The sequence below is a fragment of the Pagrus pagrus genome (genome assembly GCF_965226575.1).
Source record: "Pagrus pagrus genome assembly, chromosome: 9".
Classification (NCBI taxonomy): Eukaryota; Metazoa; Chordata; class Actinopteri; order Spariformes; family Sparidae; genus Pagrus; species Pagrus pagrus.
Genome location: NC_140193.1, coordinates 2041620 through 2059303, shown reverse-complemented (window position 1 = coordinate 2059303; position 17684 = coordinate 2041620). Strand labels below are relative to the sequence as shown.

Below are 17684 nucleotides of genomic sequence, written 5' to 3'. Positions count from 1 at the left end.
CAGTTAAGTTTTTTCAAAGCTTACCAAAAAAAAAAAAAGAAACCCACAAAAACCAGCAAAGAAAAACTCCCACGGATCAGAAACAAGTCTTCGGTCCGGCTCCTGCGACAGCTCTGACGCTGAAATGCAGGATTTGCAGTGTAAAACACACACAGGGAGGGACTTCAGGGGAAACAGAAACTCAGCCAGCGACATGATAACAACCGGTGTTCACGTCCCAACCCCCACTCTCACCCCCTGCTCCCTCCCATCCCTCTCTATATGTTGTGTGCTCAAACCTTAAAAAACCTTGGCAGCTTGCGTGAGAGACGTTTAGCCACGAGTCACTTTATGGAGGGAAGATGGGGCTGTGGATTCTTCTTGTCCTTCTTCTTCAGCAGTTGCACCTTGGTAATGCTCCCTGGACTGAAGGTTTGCAGGGAGGATCTTTCTGACTTAATGTTGTGGCAGGATGTGTGTATGGATGTTGAGTGTTAAAAGAAAGTGTGTTGAACTCACTCAACTGTTGTTCACCTGCAGGAAATGTTTAGATTTTAGCGTTTAGAGCTGCAGAAATCAGAAGACGGATGATTCAGATTGTTGGATTTTTAAAGTTTTCTTCTCCTTCTTCTTCTTCTGTCCTCCTCCTCTGCAGCAGTCAGCGTTTCCCTCCCGGCTCCATCCAACGTCTCCATCTCCTCCTTCAACATGGAGCACACGCTCAGCTTCCTGCCCGGCCCCGACACCCCCGACAGCAGCCGCTTCGCCGTCGAAGTCCTCCGTCCCAGGTACTCGAGTCAGAGGACAGAAAAAAAAAAGCAGAAGTGAGACAGACTCAGGACCAGAGAAGGTTTCAGACAGATGCACCGATTTCTCTGGGAAAATCCACAAAGATTGACTCACTGTGGTTTGGCTTCACTCCAGATGAAATTACTTGGATCGACTTTCATTTCTCGAAAATGAAGTCACCAACTATTTTGATAATCGATGAATCGTTTGAGTCATTTTTGAAGCAGAAATCTCAAAGTGTTTCCAGATTCTCACATGTGACGCTGCTTTTCTTCATCAGAGGTTTGGACCAAAGAATCAGAGACGTCACTTTGGGCTCATACTTAGATTAAAATAGATGAAACTCGAAACTCATCTAGTTTCATCTCCCTAAATGCTGAACTTGTCTCTCATTTCACAGTTTTCAGTTATAAATGTCAAAGATTGTTTGGTTCCAGCCTCTTAAATGTGAAGATTTGCTGCTTTTCGTCATCATTTCTGACAATTAGTGAAGAGTTTTGGGGGGTTTTGGACAAAAGAAGCGATATAAAGACGTCACTTTGTGCTCTGGGAAATATTTTGATTATAATCGTGAAACCAGGATATTTTTCCTCAGACTATAATCAAACCTTCAGCATCTGTTGTAGTTAATTAAGTGTCATGGAAGGATGAAGAAGAAGAGTTGACATTTTAACATCAGCTGTATGATACAAAAACCTCCAAAAAGATGATTTAACACAGAGTTTAATCTCCTAAACGCTGAAATTGTGTCTCATTTTACAGTTTTCAGTCATAAATCTCAAAGATTGTTTGGTTGCAGCTTCTTAATTTGAGGATTTGCTGCTTTTCTTCATCATTTCTGACACTAATTGAAGAGTTTTTGTGTTTTGGACGGTTGGTCGGATCAAAGAAGTGATATAAAGACGTCACTTTGGGCTCCAGGAAACATTTTATAGGTGATAATTGATAATGAAAATAATCATTAGCTGCACTAACTGATCAGTGACTTCACGCTGCACCTGATTTGAAGAACACACCTGCAGTTATGTGATCATTGATTCTTTGCGAGACGATCGTCTGATGATGCATCACGATGTCTGTGTAACTGAAGAAGGATAAGGGATAATGTATTAATTCACTGCATTGTGGAGTCGGTGTCACAGAATTAACAAGAACTGAGATGAAATAACGTTTAAAACACATCAATCGAATGTAAAACAAAAAAATGCTGGTAAAATGTTTAAACGACATTCAGCTGTGACTCGTCTGTGTGAATTAAGTTCACGCCGCAGGAAGTGACTCTGCTCAGTCCGGCTATCAGGAATCTGTGAGGAGCGGCTCGTTTTCATAGAAATATCAATATTTTGCTGCCAGTGTCTCGATAATCGTATCGTGAGAGGAGGCGTCGACGCGTCGCTGCCCTGAAACTTGAAACTCTCAGAATGATAAGATCAAGCAAACTGCCAGTTTGAGATGAGCGGCAACTCAAATTCACATAAAAAAAAAGGAGAAAGTACAGAATTCAGGACGACGTTTGTCTGAGCTTCATGGTCGGTGGCAGGAATCATGAGTTTGTTCACAGATCAGGTCATTTGAGGGTTTAAAAGATGATAGTTGACATTAAAAACAGGCTCATCTGACATCATATTTTCAGTTTCTTTACTTATTTTGTCTCTAAAACCAACAAACATTTCTATAATCGACTGCTGGAAGTAGCAGAGACATGGAGTTTAAATCCTGCATCAGTGTGCATTGTTTCCTTCAGAGGATCGATGTTCAAAATAGAAACGCTCAAATCAAAATGTATATTTCTCCATTATTCATCATTCAGAGACGTCAGCCCTCTGCAGATCGCCTTCTTGGTCTATAATATATATTATATAATATTTCCACCTTAATCTCAGAGGGAAGTTACTTCACTAGATGTTTCAGGTATCTGTATTTTACTCGAGTATCTCTGTGACTTCTCCTCTCTACATCTGAACACAAACATCTGAACTTTCTCCTCCTCACAGCTTCAAAACAGCCTCGTTACTTTAGTTTGATGCATTTGAGGTGACGAAGACGAAACAAAGACGTAAAAGACGTAAACAGACAGAGAGTGGGACAAATCCTACTGATCTACCTTTAACTTTAATAGTCTTTGAATTATATTAATATGACGTGAGCTTCAGTTAGCTTCGACCACTAATGCCACAGTCTGTTTTCACACAAGTATCTGAACTTGTGGACTGTTGACTCCTCTGCTGGGTAAAATATTGTTACTATCTTACTGTAACATTTGCTAAGTCGCGCCAAACAAAAGTACAACTGAGGCTGTTTCATGATCCAACAATTGTTAAAAGTCTGACTTGTTGATCGCTACAAGAAAAGTTAATTATATCACCAAAGTCAGCACAATGAATGAATCTGGGAACCAGAGGTATTTCTGGAACTAACTGGTCGACTGATTCAAAAAACGTCTCATATTTTCATGTTTAATATTTCAATAATGATGCTGCTTGAGAACTGAACCCAAAAACTCAGGACCGTAATCCAACAGATGTTGTTTGCATCTGTCTACAACCCGAACGTGAGCTCGTTGAGGCTGAAACTGGACCTTCATCAGTGAACTGAGACGCTGTTTTCTGCCGGATGCGTGAAAAACAAAAAGTCTTTAATCTGCACAGTATTTCATCAGTTTCATTTTTGTTTCTGTGACTCCACTGAACCTTCTGAGTCAGCACTTTCCTTTTTCAGTAACAGCTACTCATAAACACGTATGATTTCCTCGTATCAGTGTGACTCACTCAGTCCTATCAGTTGCCTTTTCAACCAGCTGTCAGCAGTTATGTTTTCCCTGCCTGCCTGCAGCGAGCTTCGTACGTCATCATCAGTGTGTCTCTGTTGTCTTGTCCTCTGGAGTAGGAGCTCGTGGAGAGCGGTGGCCGGTTGTTCGGAGCTGACGGCCGGACAGACGTGTAATCTGACGCGAGTGTTCAAAGAGCCGTTGGATCAGTACACAGCCCGAGTCCAGGCCTTCACAGCCGGACAGAAGTCCGACTGGACCAAGTCGCCGGCATTCAGGCCTCTGTCAGACAGTGAGACACCAACCGACACACTTCTGTATCTACATGAACTCATCCAGGCTGAAATGATCCTGTTGAATCTCGTCCAGATCCTTTAAACACTTTGAAATAAAGTACACATGAGAAACCATGATCATCTCTTCTCCTCGTAGCTGTGTTGGGACCTCCTGACGTGACCGTGTCCGGCTGTGGGAACTGTTTGCTGCTGCAGATCCGTCCTCCATCGGTCCAGATGCTGCTGACGGACCCCTACATGGACTTAGTCTTCAATGTGCAGAGGACCAGGGACGGTGCACAGGTATGTGTCCTAAACTGTGTGTGACGTATCTTTATCGTCTGGTTTAGGCACCAAAAACACCTTGTTAGGGTTAGGAAGACATGTTCTGTCTCTGCAAATAGCACCGGAAAATGTCCCAACGTCTTGTTAAAAATATCCATTTTTGTCGCCACTAATAAAGCTGAAAATGTCCCGTTGTCTCGTCAAAATCGTCCACTTCTGTTGCCACTAGGCAGCTGAAAATGTCCCAACGCCCTGTTAAAAAATATCCTGTTTTGTTGCAGACGTCTGGTTGACAATGTCCGGTTGTGTGGTCAGGCTGAAAATGTCCTGGAAAACATCCTGATGTCTCGCTAAAAACATCTGGTTTTGTTGGCAGAAAAATGTCCTGACGTCTCGTCACCAGTATCCAGATGTTTTGCCATAAATGCAGCTAAAAACGTCACAACGTCTTTAAAAACATCCAGTTTTGTCGGCAGGAACGCGGCTGGATATCGAGTTGTTTCACGATCAAATGTTGAAACGCAGCCTCAAACAGCGGTCTCTGTCTGGTCCTGTCGTCTCGGACCTCACACACATGTAGCGTGGACGTGATGTGACTCGTTTTGTAGAAAAACGTACGAATTTGAACGTATTCTTGCTTTGCATGAAGTTACAACGATGCTTTATTCCGGCGACTCGGCTGCGTTTTGGTTTTTGATCGTACGTTAACGTATTATTTCATTGTTCATGTTTTTGTAGTTGTAGAGAATTAAACTACAGAAAATGATGTGTTCAAGTGCGGATGCAGCCCTGGAGATCACACAACACACTGAGGTGTCACACATGTAAAACGTTGAGCTGGTGGAGCTGTGAACCTGTAGCGTGTTTCCTGTCACAAAGAGGTTATTTCCTCCTCAGTGTGGCTTTAACTGTGGTCGTTTCAGTTTTGGCTTCTACTCACCAACACAGGTTAGTAGAAATGTTGTTGTCACAGGAAGTGAGCCAGTTTATTTTCATGTCATGTGTTTATCAAGAGTCCAATTCAAGAAACTTTGTCCCTGAAAGTTTTACAAAAGGATCTTTACAACACAAAAATCCAGCTGGTGTCCAGCTCTCAACACTTTCACAACACTTTAACAACACTTCCCTTCAAGCTATGATTTCAGCAAAATTCCCAAATGTTGTCAAAGAGGTTGTGAGCTAAAAAACACACAGATGTGTAGTTTATGATCCAGAACTGAAACCTGGTACTTTACACAACTGAGAGCAGAACATAACGAGCCGAAGTCGATTCTCATTTTGCTCCAAAGACACCAAACCAACATCATTTCCATCCTCCCATTAAACATGACGTCCACCTTGTTTTTCTTAGCTGTAATCTGGACAGGACAGCTGTTAGAGTCAGACGGGTCAGGGGGTTGAGAAACAGATGAAGACCGGACTTGAACCGGGTCCGTTGCAGAGGACTCGGGTGCAGTATATGAGTTTCATGCTGGAGCAGGTGAGCTGTGTCGACGCCCACGCTGCAGCGACTTCACGGTCCAGTATTTTGGATTTTGCTGGATATCAGCAGAAATCAAATATATATTTCTATATATATAGAACAATTAAAGAAAATGTTTTCATACGTGTACGACCAGCTGAAAACTGAGAATCGTGGTGTTTTTTCGAGTCTGCCACGTTTCCAGAATGGACTAACGAAACACTGCTGCTCCAGAGAGGATGTTTCATGTTTTTCTGGTTTCTAGCGGGGGGAGGATTAAAGCGACAGCTGTTCGGTCGTCTGCAGTCTGCATCCTCACTTAGTCCTACACACTGGACCTTTAAACCCTCCATGTTGTATTTACATGATGCATTTCACCATCATCACATCAAATCTGCAAGCGCGTGAGACTGTGAGGCCAAATATTTCTGTATCATGATGTGGCGTTATAACAAAGTAATTGTTTTACACTTTCATAGTAAGTTCTGCAATGTCACGTCCATGTTGCAATGGATTGTGGGTAATTAAATCAGAGAAGTCCGGTCAATGTTTTTAATTTATTATGCGTTTTCAAATATCGATATTTCAAGGTTTTGCATCAAAGTGAGAAGCACCAGATCATTTTTGTGATGTAAACAGAAACAAATCTTATTTGTGAGATGCGACATAAACCACATATTCACTCATAAGAAAAGTGAATTTCTGCAGTTTTTGTTTCGTTTTTTCTCGTCTGCGTGTTTCCATGATTTGAAACACGCTGAATGTGGAGAAATCAAAACAGCGAAGCCACAAACATCGTTTTTTTATCTGCTGAGAGGTGGATGTGACTCTGTAGAGGAGCCGGTGTGGGGGCTGATCTGCGTCTCACAGACGGCTGATGTTTTTCACTGTGTGGTTTGAGTTTTTAACCCACGTCTTCCTCTCAGCGACTTCGCCTGCATGTGTTCGAGGAAACGCTCGGCCTGAGCTTATCTTCACATCAGTCGTCTCACTGCACACAAGTGATCGGACCTCAGACACTTGAAAATGAGACTGATTGAACAAAAAATCTCAACTATGGCGCAATGTTTTTATTGTGACATTCAGGGAACATAAATGACCTCATTATTTTCTTCAACAAGCGTTTGTTTTACAAAGAAAATCAGTGATGTGAGCTCGTATCCTGTTAACATCTGGTGTGAGGCAGCTCTTACCTAGAAGCTAGTACCTAGAAACAGGAAGTGACGCGCATCAGCTTTACTTCAGGTACAGTTTCTGTGGAATTACAAGAAAAAGTTAGTGAGACAGCTCGACGACGACAGAAGAGAGCGCCACCTACAGAGAAAACAAACCTTTCCTACATGAAGACAGAAGAAATCGAACAACAATAAACAGGAAATACAAGATAAACAAGATGAAGGACATTTACACAATGAAATCTGAATATGTACATGAGATTAAACGTCATTGAACTGCCTGTGTATTAGTTTTGAAAGCTGTTGAAAAATGTCCCAACATCCCGTCAAAAATATCTGGTTTATCGCCATAAACGTGGCTGGATATCAGGTTTTGTCGCCATCAACACAGCTGGAAAATGTCCCGATGTCTTGTTGAAAATATTTGGTTGTGTCGGCACAAACATGGCTGGCAAATGTCCTGATTTCCCATAAAAAAAATCAATTTCTTTGCCACTAACACGGCAAGAAAATGTCCTGAAATCTTGTCAAATTATTTGGTTTTGTTGCCACAAACACGGCTGGAAAATGTCCCGATGTCTCTCCGATGTTACCCGCCTTTAACACCGCTACCACTGGAGACTGATCCGACATCTCTTAAAAAGCAGCTTAGCTTTTGTTGCTCCAGCACTGCTGGAAAATGTCTTTCTGTCTCGTCACATATATCTAGTTTTGTCCCCACTAACATGACTGGAAAATGTCCGACGACCCATCAAAAATATCTGGTTCTATCGCCATATACGGAGCTGGTCCAACATCTCGTCAAATAAATCAGGTTTTGTTGCCAAAACACAACTGGAAATGTCCCGATGAAAATGTTTCTACTTCCCAGCAAGAACATGCAGTTTTGTGGCGACTTACACGGCTGGAAAATGTCACTGACGTCTCGTCAGAAATGTCTGGTTTTGTTGCCTCTGTTTGTTGAACGACCCGGTTTGTGTGTTGTGTTGCAGTTCAGCCTGACTCGGCAGTACCAGGAGGAGATGGTGATCTCGTTCCTGCAGTCAGGTGTGGAGTACTGTGTGACGGTGACTGTGAAAACGCTCTTCAACGACAAATCTGTCCCCAGTGACCCCTACTGTGCCTTCACCAGCCCTCCTCAGCCCCCACGCTCACGTACGTCGCGGCTCTTTCACTGTCAGAGACCATCTTTGTTGTTTTATGGCTCAAAAACTGAACGTCAGATTAAATCAGGAGTCTGAATCAGCTGCTGTTCCTCTTCGCTGCTGGTTGAAAGAGGAACTTCTTTTGAATTGTAATGGTTCCTCTCAGAGATGTTCATGTCGCTGCTGGAAGATAACGTGATGTGTCTGTCCTCCTGTTTCACAGTGTCCGTGGTCTACGGCCTGCTGGGAGCCTTCTGCGCTCTGGGCTTCCTCCTCATCGGATCGGTCGTCTACAGCGGTCAGCCGAGCTTCAGATTACTCCGACGACGCTTCCTGACAACGATGGTAACAGATCCGACTGTGTGTGCTGCGGCTCCGAGAGTCACTTATTCATCTTTAAGTTAAACACTGTGTGCACCTTTCAATGATCAGGAGAGGCACAGCGGTGTGTTGAGCTAAGTGCTAACATCAGCATGCTTACAAAGGCTTGATGTTTAGCAGTTTTTGCATGGAAGCATGCTAACATTTGCATATTAACACTGAACACAAAGCGAATCTGAGGCTGACGGGGATCAGGGATGGCCATTTTAAGTTACTCCCATATTCAAGTACTCGACATAAAATTACTGTCCAGTGCTCGAGTACTCACAATAAAAAGAAAAAGGAAAAAATGGGGTCTGAAATGAAAAACCAAGACAAAATGAATGAATGAAAATTTCTGTGAATTATCATCATGATTTCAACATCTTTTAGTTTTGGACTGTTGGACGACCAACAGAACGATCAGAAGACGTCGCCTCCGAGGTTTTTAAGTCTGGTGATGTTGTATATTTTTCTTTTTTTCAACAAATCTCAAGTGCAGACCCAAACCAACCGTGACCGAAGCTCCTGACAGGTATCGTGTGTCCCACAGCCTGATATATCTCCATGAACACACACTCATTTTAAACTGAGTTTTATTTTAGATTAAATTCATCCTTGTTGTTGTAAACCAGCCCTGAAGCTCAGCGCCGCAGACAGGAAGTCAGAGAGTCAGGAGGTATTAAAAACAAAAGATCTAACGTGTTGTTGGTTTTGGTCTTTTCATGAAATTTGTTGACAATTATAAAAAATATAACACCAGAGTTATTCTTTACACTCAGCATGTTTAGCATGCTAACCAGCTAGCTCCAGCCACCCTCCGAGCTCCCAGTCCAGACTGCTAGCTGCATGGCTAACTGAGCTAACTGAGCTAACGGTCACTCTCTGTTTCGTGTATGATTTTGCACCTTTAACGAGACTTTACGTGGAGTACGATCGCGAGGCCTGACTGTCTCTGTCACCGTCTCTTTGTCTGCAGTCGTACTTCCTCCTCAAAGTCCAGGATGGTGGAGCTGCACCACCTGGACTCTCAGGTGACACCTTGTCCATGCTGCTGCATAAAGAAGGTTCTGCTGACTGTCTTCTGACGGACCACCGGCCGGCCCAAACACTGCGGAGCAGCTCAGAAGAAGACTGACACGTTAGATGTTTGAGGTGGAAGTGTTGGAGGGTTAGTTGAGGTGGAGTCGGTCTGGCTGAGGTGGAAGTTTTTAATCCTGCTTTATGGTGATATTTCTAATCTTCTCTGACTCTTCTAACGTTTTAAATAACTTGGAGGTGGTTTAAGTTGCTGCCCATTAAAAATTAACTTTAAAAATATCTTATCTAACCCTAACCCTATCTCATATCACATAGGAGTAACTGTAAAATGTCAACATATACTACTATATTACTTTGTGTATTATTACACTTACAGTGTGTGTTGTGTCACTGTGAAGTGTCTTCCTGAGCCAACTGGTGCCGTTTCTGTGATTTTCCTGTTACTGATCTCACTGATGAGCTGTTTAATCACCAGATGTCGAGAAAATCCTGTGAATAAAACAAGTTGTAGCGGAGAAGAGTCGTGCGGCTTGATTTAACTTTAATGGACTTGAATTGTCACGAGTCTGTAACTCTTTGTATGTGTCACAGTTTTAAAAACCCACTGATGTAATTACAGTTCTGACAGAAAAAACAATAAACGGATATTTTGGACTTGTGATCTTTGACGCCACGTTTCTGCCGTCTTCTACAATTAACGTCAGTTTGAATCAAATCAGAAATACTTGATTGATCCCCTGAGGAGCCGGATAATAAGAATAATAATAATCTGAACCAATGTGACTCAATGGTGAGTTGCATTGTGGGTAATGTAGGCATCACATTTTGAAAAGCAGTCCACTGGCCTTACATTCACTCCTATAACACTGTTGTACTACACTAAAGACTTTTACCTACTATTCAGTATTTTTTTTTATTTATTAGTAACTTAAGTTATCTAATAAATGTAGTGGAGTAAAAAAGTACAATATTTGCCTCTAACATGTTTTTACGTGCAAGTATAAAGTAGCAGAAAATGGAAATACTACAGTAAAATATAGTAATAAATCGATATAAAGATGCACTTCTTTGGCTCTGATGCAATATGTAATCTGCAAAGTAACTAGTAACTAAAGTTAGTAAAAAGTAGAATATTACTACAAGTAAAAATCCAATAGAAAATAAGAAAATCAAACCATTGTTTACAGTATACATACATGTAACTACACAGGTATGTATAATTTACTTTAACTTTCTATACTCAAGTACATTTACTGGCAGAAAGTTACTTTTGATATTTAAGTACATTTATTACCAGATACTTTAAGACTATTAGTGTGCAGGGCTTTCATTATTACCAAACAAATCTAATAGAATAATATTACTTTTCCTCACGTTTGACTTTCAGGTATTATTTCACGCCACTGTCGGCCCCCTGGTGCCCTTCCTATCCGTCCCGCCCCCGGCCCCTCACACAGCCTCAGTCCGCCCCTGCTGCAAGTGTTTGCGCACTTGTCACCAACAAAAACACGCAAACTGGACACACTCAACACATTTAACACGACCTACTGAGCAACACAGCAGATGGGTGATGTCTTAATATAAATATATACATATATATAACTCTCGACGGTGATTGGCTGGTTCCTCGAAGCGGCAGACGTTATTCTGTGCAGGGACAAGTTTCGTTTCCGCGGGCTTCCCCCCGCCTCCTGTTCCCGAGCCTTACCAGGAAACACACTGTTTATCATGAAACACACACTCTCTCTCTCACACACACACACACACACACACAGCTGGACTACAGAGTGACAGAGGAACAGTTCGGGTAACATGTCAGCCTGTGTTTGTGTCCTCGTCCTGACGCTCGCGACACTACACGGACCCGCAGGTAATCGATAACCTTTGATCAGCAAGCTGCGTGTTGTTCCTCTTCTTACCTTCTAGAAGATCGATACAGCCACGTGTTGAAGTTTAAACGTGTTAATAGCAGAAGTTTGTTCAACGCGGTTCCTCAGTTTGATTTTAAATCGACTGTGTCAGAAACGACGTGTGTTTTGGTGCCTGTGAGGACCCGTACACACGTTCTTCTTCGTCTCTAACAATAAGAGTAGCCAGTCAGTGTACGGAAACGTGTATATATTCACGTATATTTGGCTTATTGTCCCGTACAGACGGTTTCTAAGCCTATAGACTGTGTTTATGTTTATAAATGTTGGCATCCTATGAATAATATTTATTTAAAAAGAAAACAAATGCGTCGTTTATCCTGACGTGAACTCTGACAGTGTATCTGTGGTCCACTGTCCGTTTATATGAGCTAACTTCAGTCAGTAAGTTAGCCAGTTAGCTCTAAACTTGTGTCAACTACTGTACCGGGAATTTAAATGCTCTTAAGATTTATACAGGTCGCAAATAATAATAATAATCATAATACAGTCACAGTCATAATTAATCATTCACCTTATAGTGTCTGTCTTCAGTTCCCCGACTGTTAGCATGCTCGTTATCATGTCATTTGAATGTAAAATGACATTTTACTTTAAATGTGTACATTAAACGCACTCTTTATTTTGTTTTATTACTTAATTATTACAGTACATATTAATAACATTTCTGAAAACATGCCAGCATTTGCCAGAAAGGCTAATTTTTGATATGTGCAAATCTATCTAGGCTGTCCTGCTAGCTAGCTAGGTCTGTGTAAACTAGATAAGCTTAGCGAGCTGCTTTTAAACTAGTTTATGCAGGTTTTTAAAATATAAATGAAACTGAGTTCACAGTTGTGATGTGTCTAAAATACACTAAATTAATCAGTCAAACACTCAAAATGAAAAAGATAATTTATTATTTACGTTGTCGTGTCTGTCTTCAGTTTCTACTGAGCATGCTAATTATCATTAACTTATCATGTAATTTGAATTTAATTACATTTGATTTGTACATCAATAGCAATAATAATTTATTGTATTGCATCAGCCAGAAAGGCTAATGTTTTATATTCACAATTCTATATAGGCTGTCTCGCTAGCAAGCAACCTTGAGAGGCCTCATGAGTTAGATTAGCTAGCCAGCTAGTTTTCTAGTTTATGTAGACCTTTAGGTTTTTAAGTCAGACTTCAGGTTCAGGGTCGGTTGTCAGAAGATGTGACACCAGCCATGTTTTCACCTCGTGAACCAGCTTGACTGCCATGTTGACATGTTAGCAATTTCTAATTGTATCTTACAAAACAGTGATTCTTATATCCTGACACTCGCTTGGATTCCTGTAATTTGTCACATTTAATTTTTATTTGGACTGTGCAGCGGTATCAGGAGCCCTCAGCGAACCCACAAACGTCAGATGGACCTCCTACAACATGAACCTGGTGCTGAGGTGGGACCCGCCTGAAGGAGCAGCCAGCGGCCTGGTCTACACACCACAGTACAAGTGAGTCAACACTAATCACAGTTCCCTCTCTGGTTCAGCAAACACTGCTTTGTCAGTCTGTGTTATTGCTGCACAGCTGTCACAGGTGTTTAAATCAACAGCTGATCTCTCGGGCTGCAGCTGGGATTACTTTCATTATCAGATATCTATCCAGTCTAATCAATAAATAAATCACTTTGTCAGATATATTTTGGTTTTCTTCATCTATTTTTACTATGAAGACTCTGAATTTGGAGAGTGAAAAGATGAAAGTTATACACACACAGCAGAGGATAGCTGCTACGATTAATCGATTAGTTGTCAACTATTTTAATAACAAACACCAGGATGTTTAAATGCTGCTTTGCCTGTGAGTGCGTTATCTCACGTTTGTGTGAAGTGAAGCGCTGCGATCAGTCTGAATGATTCTACGTGTCGGTGGTCGTATTTGTGAAGTGGTTTCTGTAATCTGAGAGGCAGCTGAGTGCGTTTGTATTTGAGGGTTTAACAGCCACATTTTATCAGACGCATCATTTAACTAACTGTCAAACTGTGAGCAGCGACTCCCACCTCTTATCTGCAACAACATCAGAGTGTGTACAGAAGCAGCTTCTCTTCTGGGAAAGAGCCGGCACACTGTGACTGACTCGTACTCATAAGGACACACACACATAACACACGTAAAACACACTACGCACTGTTGACAAAAACTGAGAACAATGACCTCACCGTTCCTCTTTTACTTTGACACCATTTACTGTGAAGTTATGACTTGTGCAGCTCAAAACAGTGTTAGAAGTTCAGATACTCGTGTAGAAACAGACTCTGGTAAAAGTAGAAGTACTGATTCAGCTTCTTTACTCCAGTAAAAGTAATCGAGTACAGGCTCTGACATGTACTCAGAGTATCAGAGTAAAAAGTCTCCCTCTGAAGGACATTTGTGGTCAAAGCTAACTGAAGCTCACGTCATATTAATATAATTCAGAGACTATTAAAGTTAAAGGTAGAGTCAGTAGGATTTGTCCCAGCTGTTCCTGAACGCACCACAAAGATAGTTGATAGTTGAGTCTCATTCCCAGGACGTCAAATAGCCACATGTTGGGTTGGTAAAGCGTCCCGAGCAGCAACAAAGAGAGAAAATAAGAAACTCTCTGCAGATACGAGACACTAACACGCCTTTTCTCCCCATTCAAGTCTCCCTCTCTGTCTGTTCACGTCTTTGTTTCGTCTCGCTGCGTCTGAAATCAGTCTGGTGATGTTGGGAAATAAAAATAATTCATAATTCACTTCAAATGCAACAAACTAAAGTAACAAGGCTGTTTTGAAGCTGTGAGGAGGAGAGAGTTCAGATGTTTGTGTTCAGATGTAGAGAGGGAAAGTCACAGAGATACTCGAGTCATCACATCTGACATGGCCGCACTGTGTTCTGTCCACAGGAGCCGATTTGCCTCAAACTTCAGAGATGGCTGTACCAACACCTCCCAACTCCAGTGTGACTTCAGCAGCCAGCCGGACTCGTCCATCTCCGTGTACGGGAAGTTTAAGGGCAGAGTGCGAGCGCTGCTGGGGGCGGAGAGCTCCGACTGGGTGCAGAGTAAAGAGATCTATTTGGAGAGAGACAGTGAGTCCAAACTCTGTGTGTCTTCACAGCTTTTCACTTCAAAACATTTGTATTACAGATCTGCACAGTGGTGTTTCTCAAATACAGTCTTACACTTCAACTAAACTGTAGTTACAGACTCGCTGAATGAATCCAGGTGATGATGTGTAATGTAAAAGATGTAACTTGTAACAAATCTGCTGAAAATTCAAACCCAACTCCCCAGACTCCCTTAAAAAATCACTCAATTTAGTGAGTTGTTGAGTTAAGAGAAACTTTATAAGCACTGTGAAACGCTGTCTCTGACAAATACTTAATTATTTGGGCCTTCTTGTTAATTCAGCTTACAGTAAGTATGAATATAATATTCAGAATTATGTTTTCATGCCAACCAAACCAATTCCTGTTAATCTCCAGATTTCATAGTAAAACAAATCTAATGTGTGTTTCTTAGTTTCTGTGAGGGATGTGTGTCACTGTACCTGGCAACAGAAACAGTTGTTAGTTGCAAACAAACTTTTTGGCAGAAGTTACACGTACCTTTAATTAACACACTGATGAACACACACATCCCGCTGCCAGCTCTGAGCGATCTGTGCCTGCATGCCAAACCTCTGGGATTTACTGAAGTCCACACTAAGCTGTACAATTTGCATCATCGTACTGTAAACACAACTTGATATGCAAAACATGCTGCTGCTGTGGTGGTTTTATCCTCCTGATGTTTTACTGACTTTAGTTCAGCAAAGAACCTAAAAGCACCATCATGTTGCTTTAGCCGTGTTAGCTCCCTCGTCACATTGTCCCTCTCTTCCCTCCCTCAGCCATCATCGGTCCACCCAACGTCTCTCTCACCTCCACTGAGGATTCGATAGATGTCATCATCACAGATCCAGAGTTCGCTCGCTCCACACTGAAGGATGTTTACGGCACTGAAACCGTCAACTACAACCTCAGCTACTGGAAGGAAGGCCATGAGAAGGAGGTGGGATGTTGTGTGAAACACCGGGAGGAGCAAAACTTTATTAACTATTAGTTTGGGGGATCGGATCTGCTTTCTTGGCCATCTGTGACCAAAAACATTATCGTTATTAAAGGAACAAAATGATTTGAAAAGATGTTTCAAGCTAAAAAGCTCCACTGTAGCTACAGACGAACCCGCCTGAGGAGAGTTTACAAGCTCGACTGCACGTCAAGGATGTAAATAACGTCTTGAAAGTCAGAATTCTAACTTTAAACTCAAAAAACTAAAAATTTTGACAAAAAAATTGGAAGAATTTGAGAAAACAGTAAGAATCCCCCTTTAAATTCAAGGAAAAAGTTAAAACTGGGAAAAAAGTTTGAAGAATTCTGACAAAACTTTATTAAAATCAGAATTTCGAGGAAAAACAGTCAAAAACCATCAGATGTTTTTCATCTGTTTAGTGGCGGAGGATCAGACAGGCAGCAGACTGTCTGTCACCTCTCGTCTCACCTCGTGGTCTCTGTGGTTTACCTGTCGCTGCTGCAGACCGCACACACCTGACCCACTCTGTCACTTCCTACAGGCCAAAAGCCTCAGCAACATACAGCAGAGCCGGTACGTTCTGGATAAACTGGAGCTCTGGACCTCGTACTGCGTCCAGGTCCAAGTCAACGCCAACATGAACCCCAACCCCAGCGAGCCCAGCAGACCCGTCTGTGAAAGCACCACCAGCAGTAAGCACCTTAAAGGAAGTTCACCCAAAAATAACATTTCAGCCATCGTGTGTTCTGTTGCAGATTAGCGTGTTTAATTCACATGAAGCTGCTCCTGCAGCAGTGAAGTAAAGTGAGAAACAAACTGATGGATTCTGATGTTCTCGGTCCGATTGTTCTGCAGCAAAAGGGGTTCCCTGGGTGGCAGCGGTGGTTACGTTCCTGGCCATTGCCGTGGCAGCAGCGGGGGTGGTGGTGATGGTGGTGTATCGGCAATGTATATCCAACCTTCTCTGTCCGAAGGATACACTGCCGCAGCGCTTCAAAGAGGTGTGTGTGTGTTCATACGTCTGCACGGGTTTGTGGAAAGTCCAGATTCAGAATTCTGAGAAAAACATAAGAGGAAAGCTGAGAAAACAATCAGATTTCCAACTTTAAACTCAAAAAAGTTACAATCCTGAGAAAGAAGTTGGAAGAATTCTGAGAAAACAATCAGATTCAACCTTTAAACTCAGAATTACAAGAACAAAAGTCACAGTTCTGAGAAAAAACACTTAAAAATCCAACTCTGAACTTTGAATCTGAGGTGAAACAAGTCGGGAGAAGTTTGAGAAAGAAGTCACACTTCTGAGAAAAACTGACGTTTTAAACTTGGAATTCTGAAAAGAAAAGTCAAAATGAAAAAAGTGAGTTTTCTAACAGTGAAGTCAGAACTCAGATCCATTTCTCACTCATCGTCTCTAACCAGGACACTAAAACCATTTCGCCTCCTTTCTGCCCCTCAGGCCCCAAAGTCATCCATGTACATGGCCATGCGGGACTCCCACCCACCTGAGGAGCACTACGACCCCGTCAGCATCATTGCAGACGGCAGCGCTGTGGAGGAAGGGCGCCCTCTGCAGGAAACGGGGACAAGCTGCAGCCTCATAGTCGGGGAGAGCTAGAGGAGAATAAAAGGCTGAAACACACAAAAACAATGAAGTGGAGCCGATCTACGGGCTCCGACAGGGACCGTTATCAACAAGGCCGACCTTACAGACACTGACAGACAGTGGAGTAATCGGTTATTGATTGATTTCAGCTCTGTATTGTCCCTCAGCAGGAGCAGGTGTTACTGTGAAGTGACTGTGCAGCAGAGATGTGGAGGTACACTGATACCTCATCCCAGTGAAGTTGTTTTTGTGCTGTGCCGTCCTGATGTTCCTCACAGCCTCACCACAAAGTGTAACTGAAGGAGCATGTTGCGTCCATCGGAGCTGCCCACACTAAAGTATTTATGGTGCTGAAAGACGTCCGTCCATTCACCGTGTACAGCGCTCTAGTATGGACGTGGACTGGGATGTGGAATCTGCCACCAAGTGGTCACATTTCCTGACGCATACTTAAAGGATAACTACCGTTTTATACAGCCTGGACCTTATTTCTAGCATAAAATACGATGCTTTACTCACCCAGATAACTTTGGTGTCATTTGGCGTCGTTCGGACGAAATTAGATCCAGTGGAGCGCCGCGTATATCCATATAATGCGAGTGATCGGGGCACCGAAGCGCAGCCTCTATGAGCATTATCTGCCACGTCTGTTGTCAACATCCGGGGTCTGTAGGTTGACCTACTACCTCTGACCTGGAGGATGTCGTCTCTGAGCTGCGCCCGCACCCGCGACAGCCGGCTTGTTTACCTGTAGCTGCTACTGCTAGTTTGACCCCGGATGTTGATAACAGACGAGCCCGGACTCAGAG

General features: G+C 42.5%; 2 protein-coding genes and 1 long non-coding RNA gene across 6 annotated transcripts; 2 read left to right on the top strand and 1 right to left on the bottom strand.

Annotated features, from left to right (window-relative positions):
* The first annotated feature begins 71 nt into the window (after positions 1–71).
* On the top strand, positions 72–9937 carry LOC311263024 (interferon alpha/beta receptor 2-like). 3 transcript variants are annotated; one of them, XM_084362866.1, is made up of 7 exons: positions 72–390; positions 635–767; positions 3652–3827; positions 3968–4113; positions 7725–7887; positions 8101–8222; positions 9217–9937. In XM_084362866.1, the coding sequence occupies exons 1-7, from the start codon at positions 342–344 to the stop codon at positions 9373–9375; spliced, it is 948 nt and encodes a 315-aa protein (XP_084218992.1). In that variant the 5' UTR covers positions 72–341; the 3' UTR covers positions 9376–9937. The 3 variants fall into 3 exon arrangements, with proteins under 3 accessions (XP_084218992.1, XP_084218991.1, XP_084218990.1); XM_084362865.1 differs by having other exon boundaries at positions 72–411; positions 3655–3827; XM_084362864.1 differs by having other exon boundaries at positions 72–411.
* LOC311263025 lies at positions 1786–11307 on the bottom strand. Its single transcript, XR_014623311.1, has 3 exons — positions 11198–11307; positions 6751–6811; positions 1786–1852 (listed from the first exon to the last, which is right to left on the bottom strand). It is a non-coding gene; the product is annotated as an uncharacterized lncRNA (long non-coding RNA).
* On the top strand, positions 10873–16887 carry LOC311263022 (interleukin-10 receptor subunit beta-like; the record flags this gene model as incomplete). 2 transcript variants are annotated; one of them, XM_084362861.1, is made up of 7 exons in its annotated part: positions 10873–11148; positions 12564–12687; positions 14103–14287; positions 15091–15251; positions 15814–15964; positions 16128–16273; positions 16729–16887. In XM_084362861.1, exons 1-7 carry the CDS (start codon positions 11091–11093, stop codon positions 16885–16887), a joined length of 984 nt encoding a protein of 327 aa, XP_084218987.1. In that variant the 5' UTR covers positions 10873–11090. The 2 variants fall into 2 exon arrangements, with proteins under 2 accessions (XP_084218987.1, XP_084218988.1); XM_084362862.1 differs by lacking the exon at positions 10873–11148 and adding an exon at positions 11459–11590.
* Positions 16888–17684: the final 797 nt, after the last annotated feature.